Source organism: Vigna umbellata, chromosome 4 (assembly GCF_029865625.1).
Source record: "Vigna umbellata cultivar VRB3 chromosome 4, Vumbellata_1.0, whole genome shotgun sequence".
In the NCBI taxonomy this organism is placed as follows: Eukaryota; Viridiplantae; Streptophyta; class Magnoliopsida; order Fabales; family Fabaceae; genus Vigna; species Vigna umbellata.
In genome coordinates this window covers 33,794,454-33,820,340 of record NC_142168.1, presented here as the reverse complement: position 1 = coordinate 33,820,340, position 25,887 = coordinate 33,794,454, and the positions used below count along the sequence as shown (strand labels likewise).

Sequence of the window (25,887 nt, the reverse complement as noted above, 5' to 3'; positions counted from 1 at the left end):
TAAATAATCCCATAAATCAAAATAATTATTATTTTTACATGTTAAATTATTTTATTATAATTAGTAATTAGAACTTAATTATTATATACATTAAGTTTTAATATTATTATATATTTTTATGTTTTAAATAATATAATACACAGAAACTAACGTTTTAAATTATTATTTTTGTAAACCTTATTAAAAAAATGGGGTTCATAGACTGTATGAGAGTCCAGACTCGTTTTTCACCCCTAATTTTGTTAAAGTTAATGGAAATGTCATTGCACGGCCTGGCTGAGTGGGTCGTTAGTACGTGCCGGGAGCTCGGAATGCGGATGCCACGACACGTGCAGCAGCGTTGCATACCGCCTGTGCTGGAGGGCCGGCACGTGCTTGGCATCGATGAGACTGGGAGCGGAAAAACGGCGGCCTTCGCTCTTCCGATCCTGCATCTTCTCGCTGAGCACCCCTTCGGCGTTTTTGCACTCGTAGTGACGCCCACGTGCGAACTGGCGTTCCAGCTGGCGGAGCAGTTCCGCGTTCTGGGCTCTGCCGTGCACCTCCGCAATCACGGTTGTGGTAGGCGGCATGGATATGCTCAAGCAGGCGAAGGATTTGATTGCGAGGCCGCACCTCGTCATTGCCACACCTGGGAGAATCCACTTCTTGCTCCGTGATAACACTGATATTTCTCCTGTTTTCTCCAGAACCAAGGTAGTGAGCTTGTAATTCGATTTGCAGCTGCGTTTGTATAAGATCCAAAATTTTAAAACCAAAACTTCAAACAACACATTGTTCGAATATATGAACCTGGGAACTCATTAAATGGATTTAGGTTCATAAACCCTAATTATTCCTCCCGTTTTATGAATGACCTGATTTAAAGCAGATTTAGATAAGCATTTTAATTATACTCTTTTACCTATGGTATTATTCATAATTATATGAATTAATATTTGACTTATGCCGCTGCAGTTTCTTGTCTTGGATGAAGCAGATCGAATTCTGGATACTTGTTTTCAGGAGGAATTGAAATTGATCTTTCAATGCTTACCTGAAAATCGACAAAATCTGTTCTTTTCTGCGACAACTACAAGTAATCTGCAAAAGTTGCAAGAACGTTACCAAGATAAGATGTATGTCTATGAGCATATGAAGGTTTTAAAACAGTTGAATCACTTAAGCAACAGGTGATATTCATTCCTAAAAAGGTGAAGGATGTATATTTGATGCATATCTTGTCAAAAATGGAGGATATGGGAATTCGGTCTGCCATCGTGTTTATCTCAACATGCAGGTATATTTCTACATTGTATGTTTAGATTCTTTGTTACCAATTTTGTTTTCTATATTATGGTTTGTTATTCATTTTTATGCTACGTCCATATCTATATATTTTTGTGGTGCTATAGGAAAATGTGGCCTCTTTCAACTTCTATTATATCAAACAATCACACCTGATTTATTTGTTTGATGCTTTTGTTTTCGTTAGTTGGTTCCTGACTTGACTATTAATATCTAAATATCCAATATCAGAATTTTATGCTTTTCTTCAATAAATTATTAGGCTGTTATTTTTTGTTTAGCTTCCCTGTCCCAACCTGCAATGAAGTAAAAAGGGTAAACATTCTCATTCCAATATTATTATGATGAAATTTGACTGTCTGTTATTGCATTTCTTTTTCTTTTGTCGACTGTTTATGATGGACTCAATTGAAGCTTATTGTTGTGGACCGTTGTCTAATTGAATCTGTTTGTGGTCTGGTGATATAGTTCCGTGTAATGGTATGACATTCAGTAAATAATTAAAATTTGTGATGTTACAAGAAAAAAAAGTTGTTGCTGTTTGACAATGAAAATTTGGAACTATATACTTTTATTTGGCAAACTGGTTGGACTTGAAATTGGCTTTGGTGTCTCTACTTAGAAAATAGATATTGGACAAACTTAGGATTTCTACTTTCTCTGGTATGCATTCCATGCAGCTGAGAATGGAGGCAATTATTTTAACGTTATGAATTTTTCAATATAGGTTTCTTAGTTGATGGGTGAACCAGAGTTTTATTGAATGCATATCTTTGAGGTTTTCGTACTTACTCGGTTTCTTCTATAAAGTGTAAACCAATGATAGTGAAAAAAAATGGGTAGAATTAGTATTTGGTTCTATTTTTATGTGTTGATATGTTGTTTATCTCTTCTGTAATTTATTAAATATTGTTAAAATAATTTCATCTATGTATCACCATTAAGCCTAAGTAGGGTGTGGTGTGTTAGACAATCTATTAGGTGTACCTACAGCCGTACCTAGTTCTGTACCTAGTTTTGTACCTAGGTGTTTAGTGTAGTCTCTTAATCTTTCATGTACTCTTGAATCAGTTTTTTCATTATAAATAAAAGATTATGAGAGGGGTCTCTTAAGCCCTTAAAAATGTATTCCCTTTTTTAATCTTAAGTTCGCATCAGAGCGGGTTGATCTTGCTTTGTTTGTCTCTATCATCTTTGGCATAGTTTTTGCCGCCATTCACTGTTTGCTGTTGCTGTGTGCCACTGGCCACCATTGTCGGCCGTTACAGTTTTCGTCAGCAACCACTGAATTTAGAGTTCCTCTTTGACGAACAGCCAACCACGCAGTTGTGGAACCTAATTCTTGCTGTCTCTGTTTTGGCCTTCAAAGCTTTGTTCCATCACGGTTCGAAGTCATCCTAAGGCTTTAGTTTTTCCTTATTGTTTTTGTCTTCTTGGTCAACAATGACCAATGGAAATGCTATTTCATTCTCTGAAAGCCCCTGAATTACTTCCTTGAAGCTAAAATTATCTATCATGGGCTGCATTGTGGTTCTTTGGCCAAAGACATCATGACCACCTTGAGCAAGATGGAGGAAGCCATGTGCCAGCTGGAAAAGCTAAACAATGAAAACAAGCGGATTTCCAGCTGTATGCCTTATTGTAGCATTATGTGGAACCAAGACTTCTGATGTCTCTTAGAGCTTTCAAAACATGCCACTCCTTTTAGAAGAAAGCTCAAAACATTTATGCCAATGATACCCAACGTTTCTATGATTTTGCAAACAAGCTTGCATCTCTCAAAATGATTCACCATGATATGGTATCCTTCGTGACTGAAGTCCAGTCAGCTTTGGAAGAACTCAAAATGTTCTTGGAAGTCTAATCTTTGGAGGAAATCAAAGATGTATGTATGTATGTGCTGTGTGTGTATCCTATAATTTTTTAATTTAGCCGGATCTCTGCGTCTGTCATTTCCGTGTCTGGGCTTCATAGCATGGATGGCCTCAATCATATACCCAGCTCTAGTTGTGCCTCATCATGTTGTGGTTGCTCCATTTTTTTTTTTCAAGTTTTGTTTGATAGTGATGTGCTCAATTTCTGATTAAGAAAGCTCTAAAACTCTGCCACAAATGACAGCCACAATTCTCTGGTTTACTGCTCTGAATACCATTTGATAAGTTCTCAAGCACTGGAGGAACCCACCCACCCTTAAAGGCTTGCTTTTAGGCACTATAGAACCAAGCACATATGTATTCCATTTGAACATCCCATAGTACTTGATGTGGGACTTAGATATCCCATAATGCTCAAGTTACTAATACTGCATGGAGGTCAAGGATGGAAATTGATGTTGGAAGAAATTTTTGTTTGGCTAATGAAGCCTGAGAGCTGTCATGTTATAACTGGTATTCATACAAGGAATGAAAAATGGCCCCTATAATTTGTATATATAAATAATTGCTTGCTTTGCTTTCACTTTTGGTGTGTAACTCCCCACACCAACCGATGTTTAGCATGGCTTTGTTGACAATCCAAGCTGTTTTTGTTCTACTAAGCTAAATTTAGGCCTTTATGTGTGCAAAATATAATTTGATTGTTATTAAATTTTGAAAGCGGTTATTATTTCAACTAGGTAATTAATTATTAGGCATTTGTTGCCATCCTCTTTTTCCTCCAACAATAGCTTATATAGACATCTTTAGTTGAATAATGAGGCATACCTGATTCACATGCATTTCATTATTTCATTTATTTGGAACTGTTTAACTGTGACCAAATCTTAGTGCTCAGGTGTTTGCAATGTAAATGAACAATGTTCTGCTATCATGAATTTGACAGGACTCTGAAAATGAGGTCATTGACTCTGTTGGCTATTTTTGTTTTCTTTATAGAAAGTCTATTTTGTTTCTAAATTCGTATTCAGATATCCCAAGTTAAAAAATGGCAGCAGTTACGTTCATCTTTTATTCCTGTTGAAATATGATATTAGATAATGAAGGAGGTAAATAGGTTCTTGAATTTATATAGTGTATCCTGATGTGATGTCATAAAACAATGCTCACGCACTTATGCCTTTTATACTTCAAGTTAGATTGCATACTGAAATGCTAACCCTAATCAAAGGGTCAATTAACTTGCTGTAATTGGCTAAAGAAAATCCCTTTGAATAAGGATCCTAAATGATAGAATTTCTGAAAGTTAGGTAGCACAATGATATGTAAAATAATAAAAGTGAGCCTACCCTACTATTGTCATTCTCTTGTAAATAGTTTTTAGATGTTCCTAAATGTTTCCAAATTTCAGAGATTGTCATCGTTTAAGTTTAATGCTGGAAGTTCTTGATCAAGAAGCAGCAGCTCTTTATTCATTCAAATCACAAACTCAGAGGCTTGAAGCTCTTCATCAATTTAAATCAGGGAAGGTTTCTGTACTGCTAGCAACTGATGTTGCCAGTCGTGGATTGGATATTCCTACAGTTGACCTTGTTATCAACTATGATGTTCCAAGGTTACCTTTTCTTGTGCCAATTTCTTTACCTTCTTAATAGACATTTGAAGCATTTCAATTAGCATATTGCAACTATTCATCTCCAGGTTTCCACGGGATTATATTCATCGGGTTGGTCGAACGGCAAGAGCCGGTAGAGGTGGACTGGCTTTGAGCCTTGTCACCCAGGTTAGCACATGTTATATTTAATATTAAAGCTTGTATATTTGTTTGTTATTTGAATTGAAGTTTGCAAGTATTGAATTTGTACCTAATACCTAAGAATTTTTGTTTGTAATAAATTGTTAAATTTGAGAGGCCTGTTGCTTATGCAACATCACACTTGAGTGTTGATGTGGCGACTAAACTCATTTAATACTATAGTCGAGAGATACAACTTGTTATTCTGGGTAAAACCTAGGATTAGCACGTCATTCATTTTGAGTGAGCCATGGAAATGGGCATGACACAACCGTCCTCATTTGCCCAAGCTTGAAATCAACAATGTTACCATAGACAGTTATATAATTCAACAATTAAATTGATAATTTTTTGCATCTCTGAAAGTTATTAAAGTTGTCATTTCACTAATTTGACACTTAATGACCATTACCATCTAAATTTAGCTTAAAGGGATATTATGAATCTAACCAACTAAACTATAATACCTGCTATGGTTGACGTGAATTGGTTTCTGAGATTTATAGGGGGACCATAGGTACTTTTAAACTGCATGGATCCTGGGGTAATGCCCTAGGTTCTTCCTTTTTGAATTATGTTAGTATCTAAATCGGTACAATCTGTATCCCAGACATACCGATGTAAGTTTGTACTTTTAAACTTGATTGTGGGTGTTGTGCAAACCTTAGAAAAATGAGTTCATACTCTAGATAATTGCCTGCTTGTCTTGTGGATGGCAGTGTCTAGGATATCCTGATGTATAACCATTTTTAAGTGTGATGACATACGTTGTGTGGCCTCTGAATATTCATACTCTAGATAATTGCCTGCTTGTCTTGTGGATGGCAGTGTCTAGGATATCTTGATGTATAACCATTTTTAAGTGTGATGACATAGGTTGTGTGGCCTCTGAATATAAATAATTCCATTCTATTGGGAGGAGTTATTACTCAAACATATTCAGAAAATATTTGTTGATCTGTGGTTTTGCTGTGTTTTTTCGGAGGAAGTGTCTTAGTTTTTTCAATTGTTACTCATGTTCGTATAAATGAAATCATTTTAGGATTCTGATATTTTTATTTTTATTGCAAAGGTTTCCTTATTTGTTTGACATTTTCAGAATGATGTTGAACTTATTCATGAAATAGAAGCACTTATTGAGAAACAACTTGAAATGATTGAATACAAAGAAAGTGAGGCGCTTTCTCTCATGAAGAAGGTATGTTTTTGCTAGGCGATTTTTTGTTCTAATTATTGAATTATATATTTAATTTGTTTCCTTTTCTGTGTCTAAATAATTTTTGCATTTTCAATTATGAGCTATGTAAAGGTTTGGTTTTTTTGTTCTAAATTTCTATTTGACTTCTTAATTCTGTGATGTATTGTAGGTTTTCAGTGCTAAGAATGTAGCAGAAATGAGAATGATAGATGATGGCTTTGAGGAGAAAGCTAAAGAGCGGAAAAAACAGAAACTGAAAATGCTTGCAGAGAAAGGACTGTTGAAGAAAAATAAAAGGAGAAAAAGAAATAAAGAATTCTCAGAGCAAGGGAAAGAGGTATAAAACACCGAATATCTTCTTTCTCTTCCCGTTATTGACTGGCATAATTGGCCATTTTTCCAATCGACTTGTTTACTTTGATGTATTGTGTAGGTTTTCGGTGCGAAGAATGTCAAGGAAATGAAGATGGGTAGCATTGAGAGGGAAACTGTCAGACCTCGTAATTAAGCAACCAAACCCACCTGTCTAATCTCATTTATTACACCCAAAACCCTGCTCAGAACCATTTAAAGCGCACTTAGAAACCCCTTTGAGCGGCGCCAGGTGTCAATAAACGAGGATCCGAAAATCAGTTCGTGGGATGCAGGTGTCAGCAGGAGAACGGACGTTCGTTTTTAAACAAAACTGAACTTTTTGAAATCCGCGTCACTCTTCTGCATGCACCTTCTCCATTCCAAAAACTCTGACTTTCCATTTCTCCTCCTTCTCTCTAGAAAACTCTCCCTTCTCTCTACTGAAACTCATCCTTTCTCTTTTCCGTTCATCATTCAGAAACCATAGAAGTACTTCCGGCGTCGTAAGCTTCAATTTGGACCGAAAAGATCCAGATTTTGAAACTGGTAAGTTTCTCGACCTTAGCCGTTCGTCTCTGAATTACATGCAAAACCAAGTTTTGGTTGCATGCAAGATTATAATCTAAATTCTTCCTTATTTTTATGGTTAGACTTAGTCGGAGGAATTAAGAAAATCGTTGAGGGTAGAAAGCTGTAGTTAGACGAACCAAAATCCTACTCTTAGGACGTTCACCACTGATCCAGGTAAGGGAAGCTTATTCAGTTTAATTCTTGTGTATGTGTTGTATTGTATGAACGTTATATGAGCTGTATGAAGCATGAAATTGTGATATTTGATTTTTGGTATATGATTACGATTATGAGTTGATGTATGAGAAAAATGAAATGGACTATGATATGAGTAATTGAAAGTATGAAAGTTTATGCTGAGAAATGAGTTTAATGTAAATGAAACTTTGAATATGAATTTCCTATGATAATGAACGTTCGTCATTGAACGGTCCTTGACCGTTCGGTGCTGTTAGTAAACTACTTTGAATTGAATTCTTTCATTTGGAAAGATTTATAGTTGAGGACGAACGCCCTCTTGTATTAAGTGCTACGTTTGAGCGTTCGGCCAAACGTAGATGCCCTGAGTGTTATGTGAGAAGTTGAGAAACTTGTAAATATACATTCGTACACTTAGTCATTCTTAGAAACATAACTTTTCCATCTCTTATTATATGAATTTCTATTTCTATTATCAGTTCAAATCAGCGATGGGCTTGACCTAAAGCGTACGTTATGAGTGGCGCTCGGTCTTATACCGAACGCTCGTCCTTGTATTTAATTACCAAACGGGTGGAAATAGCGTTCGTCCAAATTTCAGTAACTCAGTGTACCACGTTCGGTCATTGACTGGCAGTCGGTTTATATAATTGAATTATTCTCGGTATGGTCATTAAATCGTCTTGAGGTATCTTTATCCATTTGGATTCGGCCTAGAGCCTTGGTACTTAACTTATTCTGAGTATTGATCGGATCGTTCTAGAGTCAGTTCATTCAACTGATTCGAGTGGTAATGACGTTCGTCATCTGATATGTGTCGGTTTTATTCTGTTCTAAAACGAGGATTTCTCGGTCTCGTTTTAAGGTTCGTCCTCGTTATGAAGAGGGCTGAACGCTCGTCAATTTATGTAATTGGAACGGAAGATGAAAATGATATTAAAGTGAAAAAATTATAAAGAATGAACAGTATATGAGATGAAATGATGGTTGTGGATTTTGAACGAGCGTTCCAGGGAGGAACGACTCTTGGATGGTTATGAGAAATTGTAAAGTATGAATGTGGACAAAGCTTAACTGACGATTCATCCTGATGTTCCGTGAGTGCTCGTCCTCAAGTAGAGGGGAGTATGTCATGGGAACGGCAGGAGGTTTTAGTCCATAACTGTACTTTGGACGGAACGGACTAACCTCGGGTGGTAGCTGAGAATTCCAGCTATTCCACCTGGGTGCACGAACGTCGTAGCTACACAGAATTCATACGGTCCGGACAGTCAGTCTAGTATCAGGAATTGATTGAGTTAAGGAATTGGTTGATTTAAAGGAGTTATTGAATTATATGTTGGAATGTATTTGATACGTTTGATGTGCTGTGAAATGCATGATGTTACTTGAATTAAATTCAATAAGCTTACCTTGTGTTTCATTGTGTTGTCTCGTCGTTGTACGTCCGTCTTGTAATTGCAATGATCATCCGTGTGGATGTGAGCATATGGAGAGGCGTTGCTTGAGGAGACGCTTGAAGAAGGAATCTTAGAAGAAGAAAATCTCGTTGATGTTGAAGTGAAGGCCGAACAGTAGTACGTTCGGTTATCTGTTTAGTTTAGTTATTAGAGTGTTGTATTAGAGCGACCCTTCCCTTTTTGTTTAATCTGACCGTTCGGTATTTCTGTTTTGTAAACCGTTCGGTCAGGTATGCTGAGATTGATCATCTTTATTTGTAACTCGCTTCTTGTAAGGCCGTTCGGCCAGAACCTGTGCTTTTGTTTAATTTAAGACTGATTTGGTTTATCATTAAATGTAATTAATTCTACTATATGGTGTTTACTGTATTTTTGGGATGTTACAGAAACAAAAACTAGTGCTAAAAGAAAAAGGTTTGTTAATGAAAAAAAGTTAAATCAAAGAAGTAAAGAATTTGCACAGGGGAAGGAAAAAAACAGAAAAAAAGAGAATAGAGGCATCAGCTGATATAGCAAACTCCAAAGAAAAGGGGTAAGAAGTACATTAGTATATTTAAGTAAACGATGATTTCTAATTATGGAAAGAAAAGAGCTTAAAATCAAAAGCCGAAAGAAAAGAGAGGTATCCCGGTGGACGTAGAGAACCTAAAGGTATTTTGGTAAATGGTTTGTTATTGTATTCGTGTCTTCCTGACTGTTTGTAGAGGTGAGATTAAACACATCTAGGCAATATTCTTCCTTTGATTTTGAGCTCTGATTTTGCCTCCTTATTTGTTTAATTTGAGGTGAAAAAAAGATCAAACAACTGAATTTGAACCTGATGAACATTCCTAGCCGTTGAGAAGCAGGGTGTCATCAATCAATTTTGTAGCCAATTAAATACGTTGCTGATTTAGCTTCTGAAAATTGTACAGGTGGAACATAATTGTCATATTTTATGAATTCAATTGTTTTATTAATGTGTTGATCCTTTGTATTTGGCTTTTTTAAGCAAGTTCGTAAGTTCAAGTTTGTGAATGGAAAAACGTGAGATGGTGGACATTTTATCAAAGGTTTTTCTCAGCATTATATCATTTATTGCAGATTTTGGGAGGATGAGGTGAAAACAATGAATAGGATGGCTAATAGTAAAAGTGACTAAAATAATCTATCCATTGAAGTGCTGGAGGTCAAGGGAAGAAAGCCATTAAATGACTTGTAAAGTGTTTTTATGATAATTAATGTTTTAGAAAAATGGTAAATGATGATTATGTTCCAAGGGAAGTTTTTGTATTTGGAATCAAGAAAAATCGTTTATGAATTAATACAGATTTAGTATTTCGAATTTATAATTCAAAATGTATTATTTATTTTGTAAAAGGAGAATAGAGGGGGAGAAAAAATAAAGAGATTCTGGTGGTGAGCTGGAAGAAGAAGAGGCTTGATAGAGAAGGGACACCAGTGGAGGAAGAAGGAAAAGAGAGGTGTGCCTATAGAAGAGGAAAACATTGAAAAACAAAAATAGAATATGATTTGAATTTTGACACAAAATTAGAATAGATTTTGTCTCAAGTTTTGATATATATTAATTTAAAATTTAATAAATAAATGAATATAGTTGTTTTTAATTTAATTATATAATTTTTTTTTGACATGTTAAATATGTATTATGTTAAATTTATCTTTTAATTTGTTTATGACATTAAATTAAAAAGATTATATTAATTTATTTTTAAAGTTTGGAGAAAATGTATTAAAGTTTTGAATAAGTATAAATTTTAATTTTATACCAAAATTTAGAAATAAAAATATATTTAACTAAATAAAAATGAAAATAATGAATTATTTCACAACTCTTATAAAAGTTGAATTGTATAAGTGTGTGTGATTTGGAATTTGGTAATTCTTAGAAACTTTACATAAATAATATTGCTTATGAATTATAGCAGGAGTGTAAGATCCTCTAAGATCCTCTATATATATATATATATATATATATATATATATATATATATATATATATATTTTAGAAGATGGGGTCATTCAATTATTGAATTTGTAAGAAGCACAATTATTGTTTGGAAGCACCAGCCGCCCCATAGAAAGAAGTTGATTATTGTATTTGGCAAATGGAGAGCATCACAATTGTCATTTTTGTCTTCTTTTCAAATGATGGTGCATTCATTTTGTTCAAGTAGAAAGTGGAAGTGCAACTTTAAGATATTGATTTTCCTTAGCCTTTAGGGAAAAGCATAGAGGACCCCTTGCTTTCATTTTTCACCGTCCAGGGAGCATAACACGTAGGAAAGCAAGACTTGGCTAAAAAAATTATGCACGGAGGAAATCAAAGGAGGAAGTTTTGGTCATCAAAAGAAGAACAGAGTCCAGCACGTATCGAAAGTGAAAGAAGCCAAGGTACTGCAAGTCTTGTGAAGATTAATTTAAGATCTACAAAGGAAGTCTTCAAGAGGTAAGGGGAACTAGATATGTTTCTATATATTGTAGGAATAATATGTTTGAGATCATATTATGATTGTTTGATGAATAATTTTGTGTCTAGAGTATCCTTCTTTGATATGAATCCGTATGAGTGATTGTAGAATTATACTGTTGTAAAATCTGGGGAAAAGAGAATAAAAATGGTGCTATGGAAGTCTGGTTGCGATTCTGCAGAACGCGAAATAAATAACGTTCGGTCGTTAGTATTACCATTCGGTTAGGACTAAATCGATACCGTACGGTTGAGTTTTAGTTTAATACCGTTCAGTTAAGTGTTGATCTATTACCGATTGGCCATGTGGTGATCGTTAGCATTCGATCTTGATCAGGTATTCTCAGGTTTTGATCGTTAGCGTTCGGTCTTGGTCATGTATTAGTGATCGTTAGCGTTCGGTTTTGATCATGTACTCTAAGGTAGCAATCGTTGGCGTTCGGTCTCGATGATGTTTACTCTCAGTGATCGTTCATAGGTAGCGTTCGGTCTTGATGATGTTTGTTCTCAAGTAGTGCTCGTTCATAAATAGCGTTCGGTCTTGATGATGTTTGTTCTCAGGTGGTGTACGTCATAGGTAGCGTTCGGTCTTGATGATGCTTGTTCTCAGGTAGTGATTGTTCATATATAGCGTTTGGTGTTTTAGTATTGAGTCTAAGTGCTCGATTTTAACGTTCTTACAAATAGTGTTCGACCTAACGGCATTCGGTCTAATATAACGTTTGGTGTTTTAGCGTTCAACCTAGGTGCTCGATCTTAACGTCTGTCCAAATAGTGTTCGACCTATAAGTGTTCGGTCTAATATAACGTTCGGTGTTTTAGCGTTCAGCCTAGGTGCTCGATCTTAGCGTTCGTCCAAATAGTGTTCGACCTAATGGCATTCGGACTAATATAACGTTCGGTGTTTTAGCGTTCAACCTATGTGTCCAATCTTAGCGTTCGTCCAAATAGTGTTCGACCTAATGGCATTCGGTCTAATATAACATTCGGTGTTTTAGCGTTCAATTTAGGTGCTCGATCTTAGCGTTCATCCAAATAGTGTTCGACCTATTAGTGTTGGTCTAATATATATAGCGTTCGGTGTTTCAGTGTTCGGCCTAGTGCTTGATCTCTTAGCGTTCGTCCGAATAGTGTTCGACTTAATGGCATTCGATCTAATAGCGTTCGGCCTAATAGTGCTATTAGATTGATGTTGATGATTAATGTGATGTTGAGGAATATGAGTATGGTATGAGTCTCGTGGAGAGATTCATTAGTGTTATGGTATTTATGTATATGTTGATGTTGAGGGTCCCGTAGTTGGAGATTATCCTGATACTCTAATAATCATCCAGTTTCAAGTAGAGAAGGATGAATTATGTGGTGAGAGGAGGAGGAGGTCCTGGTCTATGTGCCGGTTTTGGACATAGTGAGGGGACTAACCTTGTGAATGGTATGAAGTATTTTGGAAGTGTAATTGTAAGAAGAAGTAGAAGTCATTACAAGTGCATAACCTCTCGTGACCGCTCATCAACGTATCATCCGGATGAGTGTCTATTGGGTACTGTAGTGTTTATTGAGTACTGTGGAACGAGTGTCCAATTGGAATTGTGGTACGATGGTATGAAGCTGTCTGACTTAATTATTATATGATGTTTGTATTGAAGTAATTATGCATGTTTTTATAAATGATTTATTGCATGTTAACTCACCCTACTTATTTGTGTTTTTGTGTTTGGATTTGTGCGATGATCGTATAATTCGTTATACGGGAGCAGATGAAGGAATGCCGTCTCACTCAGTGTCAAGGAAGGGAGGGATAGAAGGACTCAAGTTATAGTTTTATAGTTGAAATCTGAGCCAAAAAAAATGTAATGCTACAATGCATAATTTACTAATTTTCAAGTCTGAGAATTTTGGGATGTTACAAGGAGTTAGAGAATTTGCTATAATTATTAGATGATTGTATTTTTAATAAATTATTTTAGGAAAATATTTTAAATAAAAAAGGTAATAACACATGTTTTTATATTAGTTTACTCAATTCTGAAATATGTTTAGTCTTTTTTAAAACTTTTGAGAAGTTTCACTAATTTTATTTAAGAGTACAATCAAGTAGAAACTATACATCAAGTATTTTAACCACTCATGGTTCCCCTAATCATTTCTGACTAGTTCGAGTTTAACTACTCCCAATATCAATCCTAATCAATCTTGATTATAATGAGTTTATCCACTCATAGTTTTCAAGTATTATAACCACTCTTTGTATACATTGAGTATTGTCAACCACTCTTGGTTTCCTAGTTAATCTTGACTAGCTCAATAGAAGTGTTTAAATATAAACACAATCTGTGTTTGATTACAAATACAAATTTGAATAACTTGTACGGAGAGGATCAATACAATACAATCTGTGAACGTATGGGATTCTTCCTTTTATGTTGAAGAACATCAAACTATATATGCTTTGAGGTAGAGTAGAGATATTGTCTTATGATACTTTTTGAATATGTTCTCTTTTTCCCTTTCCTTTTCTCTCTTCTATTTTCACCTTCTTCAACTTCAATGAATCTTCTTTATATAATCCTCTTGAGAAATGATCGTTGAACATATAATTGACTTCTGGATAGACTTCATAGGCTTTTTAGGCAGCTAGTTAAATTCAGGTCTACGTTATAGCAAAACAGTGCTTTCATTCAAATGTAGCTTGTACGACCTTTTAGTGCAAAGATTGAGGAAACATTTTAAGAATTTCTTTTTATCACTTAACATTTTTTTGTCCTTTGTGTGACGCTCTTGAATAAAGTTTTAGTATTGACATTACCTGTACAAATAACAAGAACAAATCATGCAAGCCAAAAGGTAATTTTTCATACAACATTAAATGTTTTAAACGTTGATGATCGTTAAGCATGTTGCGTGTTCAAAATATTCTCACATCTTAGCATGTTTTAATAAATGTATTGTTCGAAGGCAAATAGTTTGGTATGTTATGATATGATCTTTTAAGCCTTTTGTTTCAAAATGATTGTCACAACCGGAATCGCGACGGGACGACGATCCAAAAAGAAACGGGTTTCAAAAAGAGATTTTGGAGTCGCCACCATAGTTTATTTTGGAAAACTACGGAAAAACCATAAAATAATAAGACACGGTCCGCGAAAACCAGATTCTAGGTTCGGGAGTCGGTTACGTGTAGGGAAGGTATTAGCACCCTACAACGCCTGTCCTAAGGCAGTACCTTTAACTAAATACGCAAGTATGATGTGGTTTTCAAAATGTTTAATTATCCCTAAAATAAAATTCTAAATAAACAAAATATATATTTTTTAGTTTTTTTGGGCCCGACAAGGATTGACCTTGCTCCTACGTATTCCTAGTCAGAATGAGAAATCAGGGTTACGTAGTTCTTTTGGAAACTGCTTGAAAATTTTGTTTGAGAGTTTTGTTTGAGAAATTGATTATGGATAAATTTGGACTTTTGGGGAAGTGAACCTGACAAGGACTGACCTTGCTCCTACGTATCTCCACTTTTGATGGAGAATCAAGGATCACGTAGTTCTGGTTGAGAGATTGTTTGTTGTTTGAAAAAGCCAAATATTTTTAATTTTTGAAGATTTTATATATTTTTTGATATTTTCGAGAAAAAGAAGGTAATGAGTACTAGGCCGACGCAGACGGTCACACGAGTACTCATACCTTTAGAATGATATTTAAATATTTGTAATTATTTTTTTAAAAGAGAAATAACGATATTAAGCACTAGGACGATGCGAACGATCACACGAGCACTCATATCATTATCTACTTCTTTAGGAAGACTTGAGAGTGTCGAGTGTTAGGCTGATGCGGACGATCGCACAAGCACTCATACCATTATTTAAAATTTTTGATATTAAGGATATTAAGTACTAGGCTGATGCAGACGATCGCACGAGCACCTATATCCTCATTTAATATTACGTAAATAAAAGAGAAATGTATTGAACACTGGGACGATGCGGGCGATCACACGAGTGTTCAACCTTTAAAACGTATTTTTGTAATTTTTTATTTAAGAAAGAAGAAAAGGTTTCTAGCACAAGGACGACGCGAGCGGTCATACGTGTGCTTAACCTTTAAAATGTATTTTTGTATTTTTATAAAAGAAAGAAAAAAAAGGTTTCTTAGCACAAGGACGATGCGAGCGATCACACATGTGCTTGACCTTTAAAATATTTTATTATTATTATTATTGTTTTTAGAAAAAGAGAAGAAAAGGTTTTAGCACAAGGACGATGCGTGCGATCACACATGTGCCTAAACCTTAAAAATATATTTTTATATTTTTTTATAAAAGAAAGAGAAAAGGACGATATTAAACACTAGGCAGATGCGGACGATCGCACGAGTACTTATATATTAAAAAAATCATTTTTTATAATTTTATAATTTTATCTTCTTTTCTTTTTTTTACTTTATAATTCATCTTTTTTAGGGTATTTAGAGTGCAGTAAATAAACTAACCCAAAGAATAAAAATTAAACACAAGATGTAGGAGTGAAGTTATCATAAAAGGGGTTACATGCAGTAAAACATAATAATTAAACAAATAAAATAAAAACAAGAAAAGCCCAATAAGAATAGGAGTTCAGAGATAAAAACCAGGAATGCAACTCGAAATTTCTTATCCACTATCCAAACCTCCTTTTCTTTTTTGTAGAAACGAAATGGGCTTCAGCCCAAATGGAAGGGGTGTCAATAGGAATTGCTTCTCAGTAGGAAGAAAAAGGAAGCAACCCACGCCAGGCCCACGGCCTCTTGACCCCAATCAGAAACCCATTAGGGGGGTTCCCCCAACTTCATCTCATTTTCCCATTCAGAGACCTTGCACGCTTAGGGTTTTCCTCTTCCGCATAGGACCAAAGGAGGCTTAGGGGCGTCACCTCCGCAAGCACACTGCCGCCTCCGCCAGACCGGCCGCCGCCAGCCACAAACCGGGGCGCCACTCTTGCGCTGATCGCCGCCACAGACCCCACTTGTTGCCGCGCCAAGCTTTCCCCTCTCTGCGTCGCGTCTGTCTAATTGGCAAACGTCGCCTCCGATGCCACACTGACGCGTCCCATGACTGGCCCAGAAACGCCACTGGCGACAAGCGCTACCGTTGGAAGCATTGTCGCCCTCCACGGGTCTCCTCACCGGTCTCTTCCCTTTGTTTCTGTGCTTTGTATTTTGGTGCTAGCAATGAAGGTGACGAAGCTTAGGGATTACTTGTTCTCTTGTTGTGCTGAACAAATGAAAGATGAGTTGATGATGAGGAAGGTGTTTGTTCAAACTCACGGTTGCTTGCTATGGAGGCAAGGATGGTTCGAAGAGTAGGATGAGGATGGTCCGGCCAAATTGAAAAAGGATTGAAGGGTTCACAGTGGTTTAGTCATTTCTGGTTTTGTGATTTTCTTCTTGCAGGTTTGAGTGGATAAACAAAGATGCCTGTGAAGTGATGGCAGGGAGGTATGATTGATCTCGGGTGTTGGAGATGAAAATGAAGAAGAAAGGGATGAAGATGATAGGTGCTGGCCGTGGGTGAGACAAAGGTTGGAGTGGGCAGAGGCTAGGAAAATGAGGGAATGATGATGAAGGTTGGGGTGGTTACGGGTGTGTGTGGAGCAGAGGGATGGTGGAGAGCAAAAGGGCAGGAGGAACGATTTCCCCTTTTTTTTCTTTTTCTCTTTTTTTTTTTTTTAAAAACTAAATAAAAATACAGTCAAATAAACTAATATAATAATATAAAACGAAATGATATATATAGTAAAATAAAATTAAAATAAGAAGATAAAATGAAGTAAAATAACTTAATAATAGTAAAATAAAATAGAATAACCAAGAAAGACAAAAAGGATAAAATAATAAAATATAATAAAGTAAACTAATAAAATAATATAAAATAAAAAATAAAAATAAAGAAAATAGAAATAAGGCAAAATAAAAAGAGACCCATTATTTAGTCAATCCGGACGAAATTGGGTGTTGACAATGATGTCTAGCCTCAAGTACATCGTTTAGACATGTTTAAAAGAGCTTCTTTTCATATGCTATAACTTTTGTTAAAGTGTTAGATATTTTGTTGAAAATTTTATAGCGTTTGACACCACATGTACCTTGTGCCTTGGATATGTTCGAGATATCAGATAATTATGCATCTTTTGATAACATTTAGTGTGTTATTTTGATATCCTAGATAGCTTGTTTTGACAAACACTTGATGACTTTCCATATTTGTATATTTAACTTTTAAGCATCAACGATTATATAGATTGTGTTTCTATTGTATTTCATTTAAAGAGAGTTAACTTTAAGCATTATATTATTTATGTTTATCTTGTTCGATATACTAGATATATTTCATCCAATATTATCCTTTAGTACATGTCATCACTATACATTATATCTTATGATCAATATTTTGTCGAGTGTTGTTTGTTAAGCTTGAAAACATAGGTTGCTAGACAATCTAGTTTTTTTAAACAATCTTGTATCAACAAATCTCTTTTCTTCAACGAAACCTAGGTCATCTTCTCTTCCACCTAAAAACCTAGTTATTGTCACCGACGACGACAATAATAGTTGGTGACTTTGTAACCGTTGGTGGTGCACCTCCTTCCTCACCATCCATACAGTGTAGCATTTTTATTCCCTCTATTTATGGCCATCTTCTCTATCAAAGCAAAGCAACTTAGCCCTAAAACCTTTGACCAAATTCGTTGCCTCACGATGTGCCTAATAACGTCGCTTGCACTGTCAACAACACTCCCCTTTCCCATCTTTTTTGCACACACTATCTTTGTCTTCCCCAACTTGAGATCTGAAGCAGCGTCTCTTTTTCATGGCACCCCATCAGTATTGATGGCATACCCCTAGGCATGCCCAAAACAAATTCAAGATTAGTTGAAGTCATAGATGATGATTAAATATGTTTTACGTATTTATATATATATATATATATATATATATATATATATATATATATATATATATATATATATATATATTAAAATACATTTAACGTTGAAATTTTATCGAGTAATTGATATTTTTAACTGAAAAATTAGAAAATTTAATATTTTAAAATAATTAATAAACTGTTATTGTTCGAAGAGTCTTCGGCCGAGTACATATTAGATCATGTACTTGAGATGTTCGCGAATACAGAGTAAAACACAAGCAAAGTTTTAAATTGATTTGAATGGAAAGATTTTTTTGAAATATATGTAAAGTTAGAATTTCAAATTGCTAGAATTTATATTAGACTTAAATATTTAATCTTATTATTTATAAATAATTATACAAATTAAATTAATGTTTTTTATATAAATATTTATTTTATAAAGCATTAATGAGAGTATGAATTTTATAACGTCCTGAAAACAAAATTGAAAAAAAGAAAAGTGTTAAAAGGAATGACTCCAAAAGGACATGTTTTAATGAATAAATAATAAATATTCAAGTATTCTCTATTAAATTTGATTGATGCATTAAATAGTTGCACAACTTATCATAAATGCCTATTTTAATCAACGTCATAAATTCAATACAATTTGTGATTGAATAATTTTCCTACATAATACATAAGAATGAAACATTTTTTCCAAAATTGCAAGAAATTATTGAGAAAAGATGATCTCAATCTCCAAAATTGGATTGATACTTTCTTTGATTTTAACAATACTTTCTCCTTTTCCATTGAAAGGAAGTGAGGGTGGAGTTGTAGAAGGTTATACTTTTCCTCCTGACAAAGTAGATATTCTAATATACAATTTTGTTTCAAAGAACTTGACAATTCATTGCAAAGACAAGCATCATGATCTTGGGATATACACATTGAATTATGAGGAAGCTTATAAATTTAGTTTTAAACCTAATTTCTTGAGGAAGGTTACTTTGTACTTTTGTAGTTTTAAATGGGTTGGAGGAAGTCATTATTTTGATATTTATAATGAAGATAGAGATGATTGTAGTCAATGTGCATGGACGATATTCAAGAAAGGACCGTGTAAACATTATCCTAACTATGATGTTTGTTTTAAGTGGGAACATTAGAAAGTACCTCTCTAAGATGGTTTCCCAAAACTATAGAAATTATATAATAATATAATAAAATAAATGAGAGAATTTTATGACATAAATGTTTTGATGTTATTATTTTATTCCTATTTTACTTTTGTTTATCTTATTTTATTTATTTTTTATCTAATTAAATAGATACTTATACCTTTTTTTTAATATCAACATCAAACAAATCAGATAATCTCAATTAAAGTTAATATACATGTAAAAAAAACATATATAAGTATAAAATTACTACTAGTTTCCTTTATTTATTCTAAAATTTTGGACTCATTATCTGATATGATGTTCCAAAAACATGAAGAAAACTTATATTAATGTTCTTAGCACATATTTATAATCATAATAGAACAAAGATTTTTAGAGAACTAGTAAAATTGCATACATGATTAAAGAATTTCATGCAATCAATATTAACTAAAATAAGATAGAAATTGTACTTATTCTATTTGAAAAATTGATTGGTTAAACATCTTATTCATTGAAAGTGTGCTTTGATCTAAAAAGAGATAAAATATGAGTTTAAAAATCTCAAAAGATAGTAGAAAATTTCTAGAGAAAAGATCGTAGAAAGGTAGAGAGTTTTATAAAAAGAAAACTTTTTTATAATAGAGTTTTTTTTATGTTTAACATCTTTTAATAATAAAATATTAAAATGTCTTAACTAATTTTTAAGTTTTCACAATAAATAAGATATGGATGATGAATGATTATATTATGGTTATGAAATATATATATATATATATATATATATATATATATATATATATATATATATATATATAAATGATTATTAAATTTTTTAAATAATTAATTCAAAGTAAGTGTTAACTCGATAGAGAAAATTTGAATAACAAACATGTAGTAGATACGATTAATGTTATTAAAAGAAATTAGAAACAATTATATTATATTATGAATTACTAATGTCTTTTGTTGTATTTTATTCAAAATGAGTATAAATTAAATTTAAATGATGAATAGTTAAAGATGTAATGCAGTTTATTTAATTAACTATACACACTTAGTTTAATTTGAATAAGAACGAATGTAAATTAAAATTTAAAAGTTATTAATTGGAAGTAATTAATTTATAAAATCAAAAAGAATATTTAAACCATTTTATTAATAACATTTAACAGAATTACATGATTTTAAAAATACTTAAAATTTTAAAATCAACTTTACACATTAATTTTTTTTAATTAATTTGTTTCAATTTCAAATAAAAAAATTAAGATCATTTTGAAATAAGAGTGAATAAAATATTAATTACTTTAATATATATAAATATATAATATAAATGTCATTACAATTATTTACTTTAATCCACTTCTCTTTCTCTATCCTTTCTTCTCTTCTCTGCTTCCGTTCCCTACCAATGTCCTCAACGAGGTTCGGATTCTTCTTCTGCCATTGTCAAAGGCTCTTCCCAGCACCATCTTCTTCTTCTTCCTTTGCTTTTTCACGCCCAAGACTCCTCTCTACCACTCCATATCCTCTCCAATATGAACTCATTATCAACCGTCCATCTTACCCTCGCCCACCAACTGTTCGACCAATTGACTCACCCGAACCGGACGACCCAGCTTCCGAGACTCGCCCCCAACTCGACAAGGCCCAGAGGAAGTACTATAACAAGCGGAGGAAAAGGATGTACGGCTCCGATTCCGACCAAGAGGGCGCTGGGCGCCGTGACGAAGGGTTCGTGGAGTTGAAGCCCGAGGTGGTGGAATTCCCCACGCTGCACAAGAGGGAGGAAGAGTTGTACTTCCACGACGCGTTTACGTATCCCTGGGAGAAGGACAAGCATTACAAGATGGTTTATCAGTTGGAGAAGAAGTACTTTCCTGATCAGTCGCTTGACAAGGCCTTTCTCCAAGCGGGACAGTCAAATATCAATAGTGCAAATGTTGATGTTAAAGCAGATGGACGGGGTGAGGGTAGGAAGAAAGATGTTGGGGTGGATGAAAAGTTGGTGTTTTTTGAGGGAAAAGAGAAGGGCGAGGGTGAGAGTGGAAGTAGAGAACTGAAGGAGAAGAAGGTTGAGGAGTTCTTCAAGGATTTGAAGAAGGTTCCTGGTAGTAACAAGGATGTTCAAGTTGGAGAGCCTTTTCTTTCGTCAAGGAGGACTGGTCTTCCTCCCGTGTGGGATAGTCCGCATGGCACTGTGGTTTTGGTCAACAAACCGAAAGGTCAACTTAACATTACACATTATATTCATTCATTTCTTTGCTTCACTATGAAACTGGAGTTAATTGTGCGCTATGAAATGCTTGTTGTAAAATGCATGCAAGTTTTATTCTGGGCAGAGGAGAAACTATTACATGGTTTTGGACTCAGTGAAGAAGAAATTATTATATATCTAAAACTACCATAGTCATTACAAATCTAATCTGTCGAAGACATAACATGTAATAAGTGTGGACCTATGTCATTTAGAGATTGGTGAGGACTATGGATACGTGGTTCAATCAGACCATATAATAATTATTCAGGGCGGGGGGAGTATGGTTGATGCTCACGAATGAAAACATAGTGCAGTAGTGCTAATGAATCATGTAGTCTAAGATTCATTATTTTTGTGGTGTCATATTTATGGATCTTGCAGGGTTAGTTTTATTTAAGTTTCTGTTTATATATATATATATATATATATATATATATATATATATATATATATATATATATATATATATATATATATGCAGTTTTGTTTTTTCTCAAATTTCCATTTATAAAAAACTTTGTAACTTTGAAATTTATTAAAGAATAGATATATTTTTGCCTGGCAATGAAAATTGAACTGCCATGTAACTCTTTTGCAGGTTGGACTTCATTCACGGTTTGTGGAAAGCTGCGTCGCCTTGTCAAAGTGAAAAAGGTTCTTTCCGCCGCATGTCTTTACTTTAGTTTGCTTCTCTGTGATGACTAATATATCTGATTTACAGGTAGGTCATGCTGGGACCCTTGACCCAATGGCTACTGGTTTATTGATTGTGTGTGTTGGCAAAGCAACGAAACTGGTAGACAGGTGATTGAAAATTTTAAAGTTTCCTGTTTAAGTACTTAGTAGTGTTGCCTGTTTCACTATCTTATAATTTTTATTTTGGTTGAAATGTTTTATCTGAGTAACTTTTCTGGACACTTGAACTTCTCTGTTTCAGATATCAAGGAATGATTAAGGGTTATAGTGGGGTTTTCCGCTTGGGGGAGGCTACTTCAACATGGGATGCTGACTCACCAGTGAGTTTAATTTAGTTTTCTCATCATTATGAACCAGAAAAAAAGTGTACTTTTGCCATCAATGGAACAACATAAATTCATGTATAATAACCTTTTCAGCAAAAAAGTGAATAACCTTTTTGTGAATTGAAGTTTAGAACATTTTGTCTATATTGCTTTGGCTGCAATAAGAATCAGTCGATCTTGAAACTTCAGCAAATCATCCAACCCCAAAGAACGTCTCAATTTAGTAGGTTGATCCATCAGGAGAGAGATAAATAAATAATGACTTCTATTTTTAAAGTGCTGCTTAGCATGGAAACCTTGAATCTTTTACAAAGAACACAACTACTAGCCTGCCCTCAACTTGTGCTGAAAGCCCGTATGTGCATTGTTAAAATTGAGATACCTGTTAGCATGGATTCAAATTCGGCAACCATTAAGCAGTTTGTTATGCAAAATAATAACTATTTGATCGATGTATGTCTATATTTATGTTTAAAATCTCACTTTGAACGAAGCATGTCTGAATATTGTATTTGCTGTTTGAAACTTGAACAATGTTCAAGCGTGGAGTGTTGAACGCATGTCATTTGATGTGACTCATTAGTCCCGATGATGGAGAATTAAAACTTGTATTTAATATGACAGTACATTTTGTTTAACTTTAAACCATTTGCAATATCTTAACTGATAATCCAACTTAATTTGTAGGTCATTCAACGTGAGCCATGGGAGCATATCAAAGATGAGGATATAAAGAGGAATGCTTTGTCCTTTTGTGGGGAGATCTGGCAAGTTCCTCCTATGTTCTCAGCTATTAAAGTAAGAACTTTTGCCATTCTTGAATTGTGCTTTGGGCATGGTGTTGAAGTATTTTTTTGCCTTATACGTCATTAGAATATTTGAGGTGTTAAATTTGTCTCTGATGTGTAATTGTTAATTGAGTCTACTTAATTTAAATAATTTTGGTGTAAAAATTTGCAACTTCATCTATTTGTAATAGTTTTAAACTCAGTTCAGTTTGTAATGCATCAATATTATCTGCGTCATGGTTCATTCGGAGCAGTTTAGCGCTGGGAAATTTTATCTTTTCTAAAGGTTTGTGAGAAAACATGATATCATTGTTTAATTCATATAAATGTCTTCACCAATTGGAAAAGAAAGACGTCTCTTCTTGTTGCTGTTGTGGTATTTTATTTTAGTTATTAAGGAAACTTGCTCAGTTCCTTACATGTTGTCACTACCTCTTCATAGGTTGGAGGTGAAAAGATGTATGAGAAAGCAAGGAGAGGAGAAAGCATTGAACTTTCACCTAGACGAATTTCAATTTTCCAGTTTGACACAGAGCGCAGCTTAAGTGACAGGTAGCCGTTTGGTAGCCTCCATTCTAAACTCCCTGCCCTTTCTGAATCAAGATTTAGCAGAGCCATTTATAACAGTTGAAATGAATACTGCTGGACAACAAAATAAATGCATGTCAGTGATCACCCAGAAAATTTTTTGCCATTAGGAAGTTAACAAGAAACCTGAAAAAATGTTGCCATTATCATTCTTGAAATCCAATCAAAGTTTAAATCTTCAACCTTTTATGCTCTCAATAATTTTGTTTACCGACCACGGGACAGTACCAAGAATTTGTCCACCAGCCAAAGGAAAAGGTTTTAAATGCTATAAACTCCTCAAAGTGGCAGGTTATACATAAGTCCTAAAGACTAGAAAAATGTTTTGAATACCTGGTTAAGGAAGATTGCTACTCTTTGAGCTCCAAATAAAAAACTCTATGGTTAGGAAGTTAAATGCTTCTGTGGCCTTTGAATCTATAACCAAACAGTTGTTTTGATCATAATAAAAAAATTTGCCAAGAGAGAGAATTCTCCTTATAAAGTATCTTTGGAAATTATCTGCTTTTAGAGTTTTAGCTGATTTGTTTTATTTTCAACCTACTATATCCGTGTTATATTATTTTTGCAGACAAAATTTGATTTTTAGAGTAACATGTTCCAAAGGGACATATATTCGGTCACTTTGTGCAGATTTTGGGAAGGCTCTTGACAGGTATTCGTTTATTATTCCTTTTCTTTACATTTCTTTCTCATAACAAGAACAACATGACTCAGTCATTACGAGAGCAACATGACTTGTAGAAATATTGTCAATCTCTTGTTATAATTTTCTTACCTCATTTATCCGTTGATTTAGTTTTCTTCTTGCCTGTATAATAGTCCATGATGATTTAGTCCTTTCATGCTAGATTTCATTTTATTCCTTAGTTGCTATCAGCAGAGACTCTATCCAACATGGTTAATTTAGTATCAAATATTTCAAATGAAGTCGATGTTTAAATTTTAGTCTGAAGTATTCAGTTGGTGCAAAAATGAGTATGGTCAGGTAGACGAGAAAATACTGTAATATCCTTCAACACCAAAGTTGAGTTGCTATTGTTGACCTATTGCTGTAATTTTGCAGCTGTGCCCATTTAACTGCTCTCCGAAGAGATTCAATTGGTAAGTGGTCTTCCCGTTGAGGTGACTTCCAAGAATAATTGTGTAAAAATGTTTATATGGTCCTCTTCTTATCTTCAGGGCAATATTCAGCAGACGATGCATGGGACTTTGAAGAGCTGGAAGAGGCTATCACTAAAAGCTATCTCTAACATCCTTGCCATGTTGCTCCCTCCCATGATAATGGGATTAAGATCCATGGCATGCTCTTCTTTTCGGGTAAAAAAATGCAAAATGCTTTAGGGGTTGCTTTGGTTTGATAAAATATTTTTTGATTTTCATTTTTTTTCTTTTCACTTTTAATCGTAAAGGATCTTATTTTTATTTTGTTTTCTGATTTAAAGACTTGCTTAAGAAAGAAGCATTGAATACATAAAATGAAAACAGGAAACCATAAAAAATGTTTTTGTTGTTTCTTATTGTTTTCATTTTTCTCTATGCAAACTTTTGAAAACAGAATGGGAAAATGGGTTGTATTTAAAAGAAAAATTAAGAAAAGCTTTCACAAACTATGTATGACTCCTAATAAACAAAATGTCAAGCATGTATTCCTTTCTCTAAACTTTTTTTTTTGTAGTTTTAGAGTTCTTTCTCGACATATCAGGTATATAAAATCGAGAGCAATGTTCTGTAAAATTTGTTTTGTATTTGTATGGAGAAAATATTAATGCGCTGAAAAGAAAAATTCTAGATATGTGGTTTTGTAGATGAAGTGGCTTGGTCTAATGTATTAACTTTAAAAATTTTACTTGACAAAAGTAAATTTTTTTTACATTGTCATTTGATAAATAACTTCTTATTTATATTGCTTATTTTTGTTCCACTAGTGGAAATATAGTTTGTTAGTGTTATATGAATGAAATAGAG

At 34.1% G+C, this 25,887-nt stretch overlaps 1 protein-coding gene and 1 pseudogene across 2 annotated transcripts in view; both read left to right on the top strand.

The window, feature by feature from the left end:
• Positions 1-209: 209 nt before the first annotated feature.
• Positions 210-25,887, top strand: part of LOC148199972 (DEAD-box ATP-dependent RNA helicase 36-like) — a 102,725-nt pseudogene continuing 77,047 nt past the window's right edge. Inside the window, exons 1-6 of the transcript XR_015786098.1 lie at positions 210-696; positions 958-1,279; positions 4,573-4,776; positions 4,863-4,944; positions 6,056-6,154; positions 6,324-6,491. The product of XR_015786098.1 is annotated as a DEAD-box ATP-dependent RNA helicase 36-like (transcript). The remainder of the gene's footprint in view (positions 697-957; positions 1,280-4,572; positions 4,777-4,862; positions 4,945-6,055; positions 6,155-6,323; positions 6,492-25,887) is intronic.
• LOC148199973 (uncharacterized) lies at positions 20,612-25,800 on the top strand. Its single transcript, XM_088111273.1, has 9 exons — positions 20,612-21,486; positions 22,120-22,175; positions 22,243-22,325; positions 22,459-22,537; positions 23,231-23,341; positions 23,774-23,883; positions 24,491-24,574; positions 24,986-25,023; positions 25,102-25,800. The coding sequence occupies exons 1-9, from the start codon at positions 20,673-20,675 to the stop codon at positions 25,170-25,172; spliced, it is 1,446 nt and encodes a 481-aa protein (XP_087967399.1). The 5' UTR covers positions 20,612-20,672; the 3' UTR covers positions 25,173-25,800.

Coding starts and splice junctions, on each gene's coding strand:
- LOC148199973 (XM_088111273.1), top strand. CDS start 20,673: ATGTCCTCAACGAGGTTCGGATTCTTCTTCTGCCATTGTCAAAGGCTC. Junction 24,575..24,985: donor TTTGGGAAGGCTCTTGACAG/GTATTCGTTTAT, acceptor GTAATTTTGCAG/CTGTGCCCATTTAACTGCTC. Junction 25,024..25,101: donor TCTCCGAAGAGATTCAATTG/GTAAGTGGTCTT, acceptor TCTTATCTTCAG/GGCAATATTCAGCAGACGAT.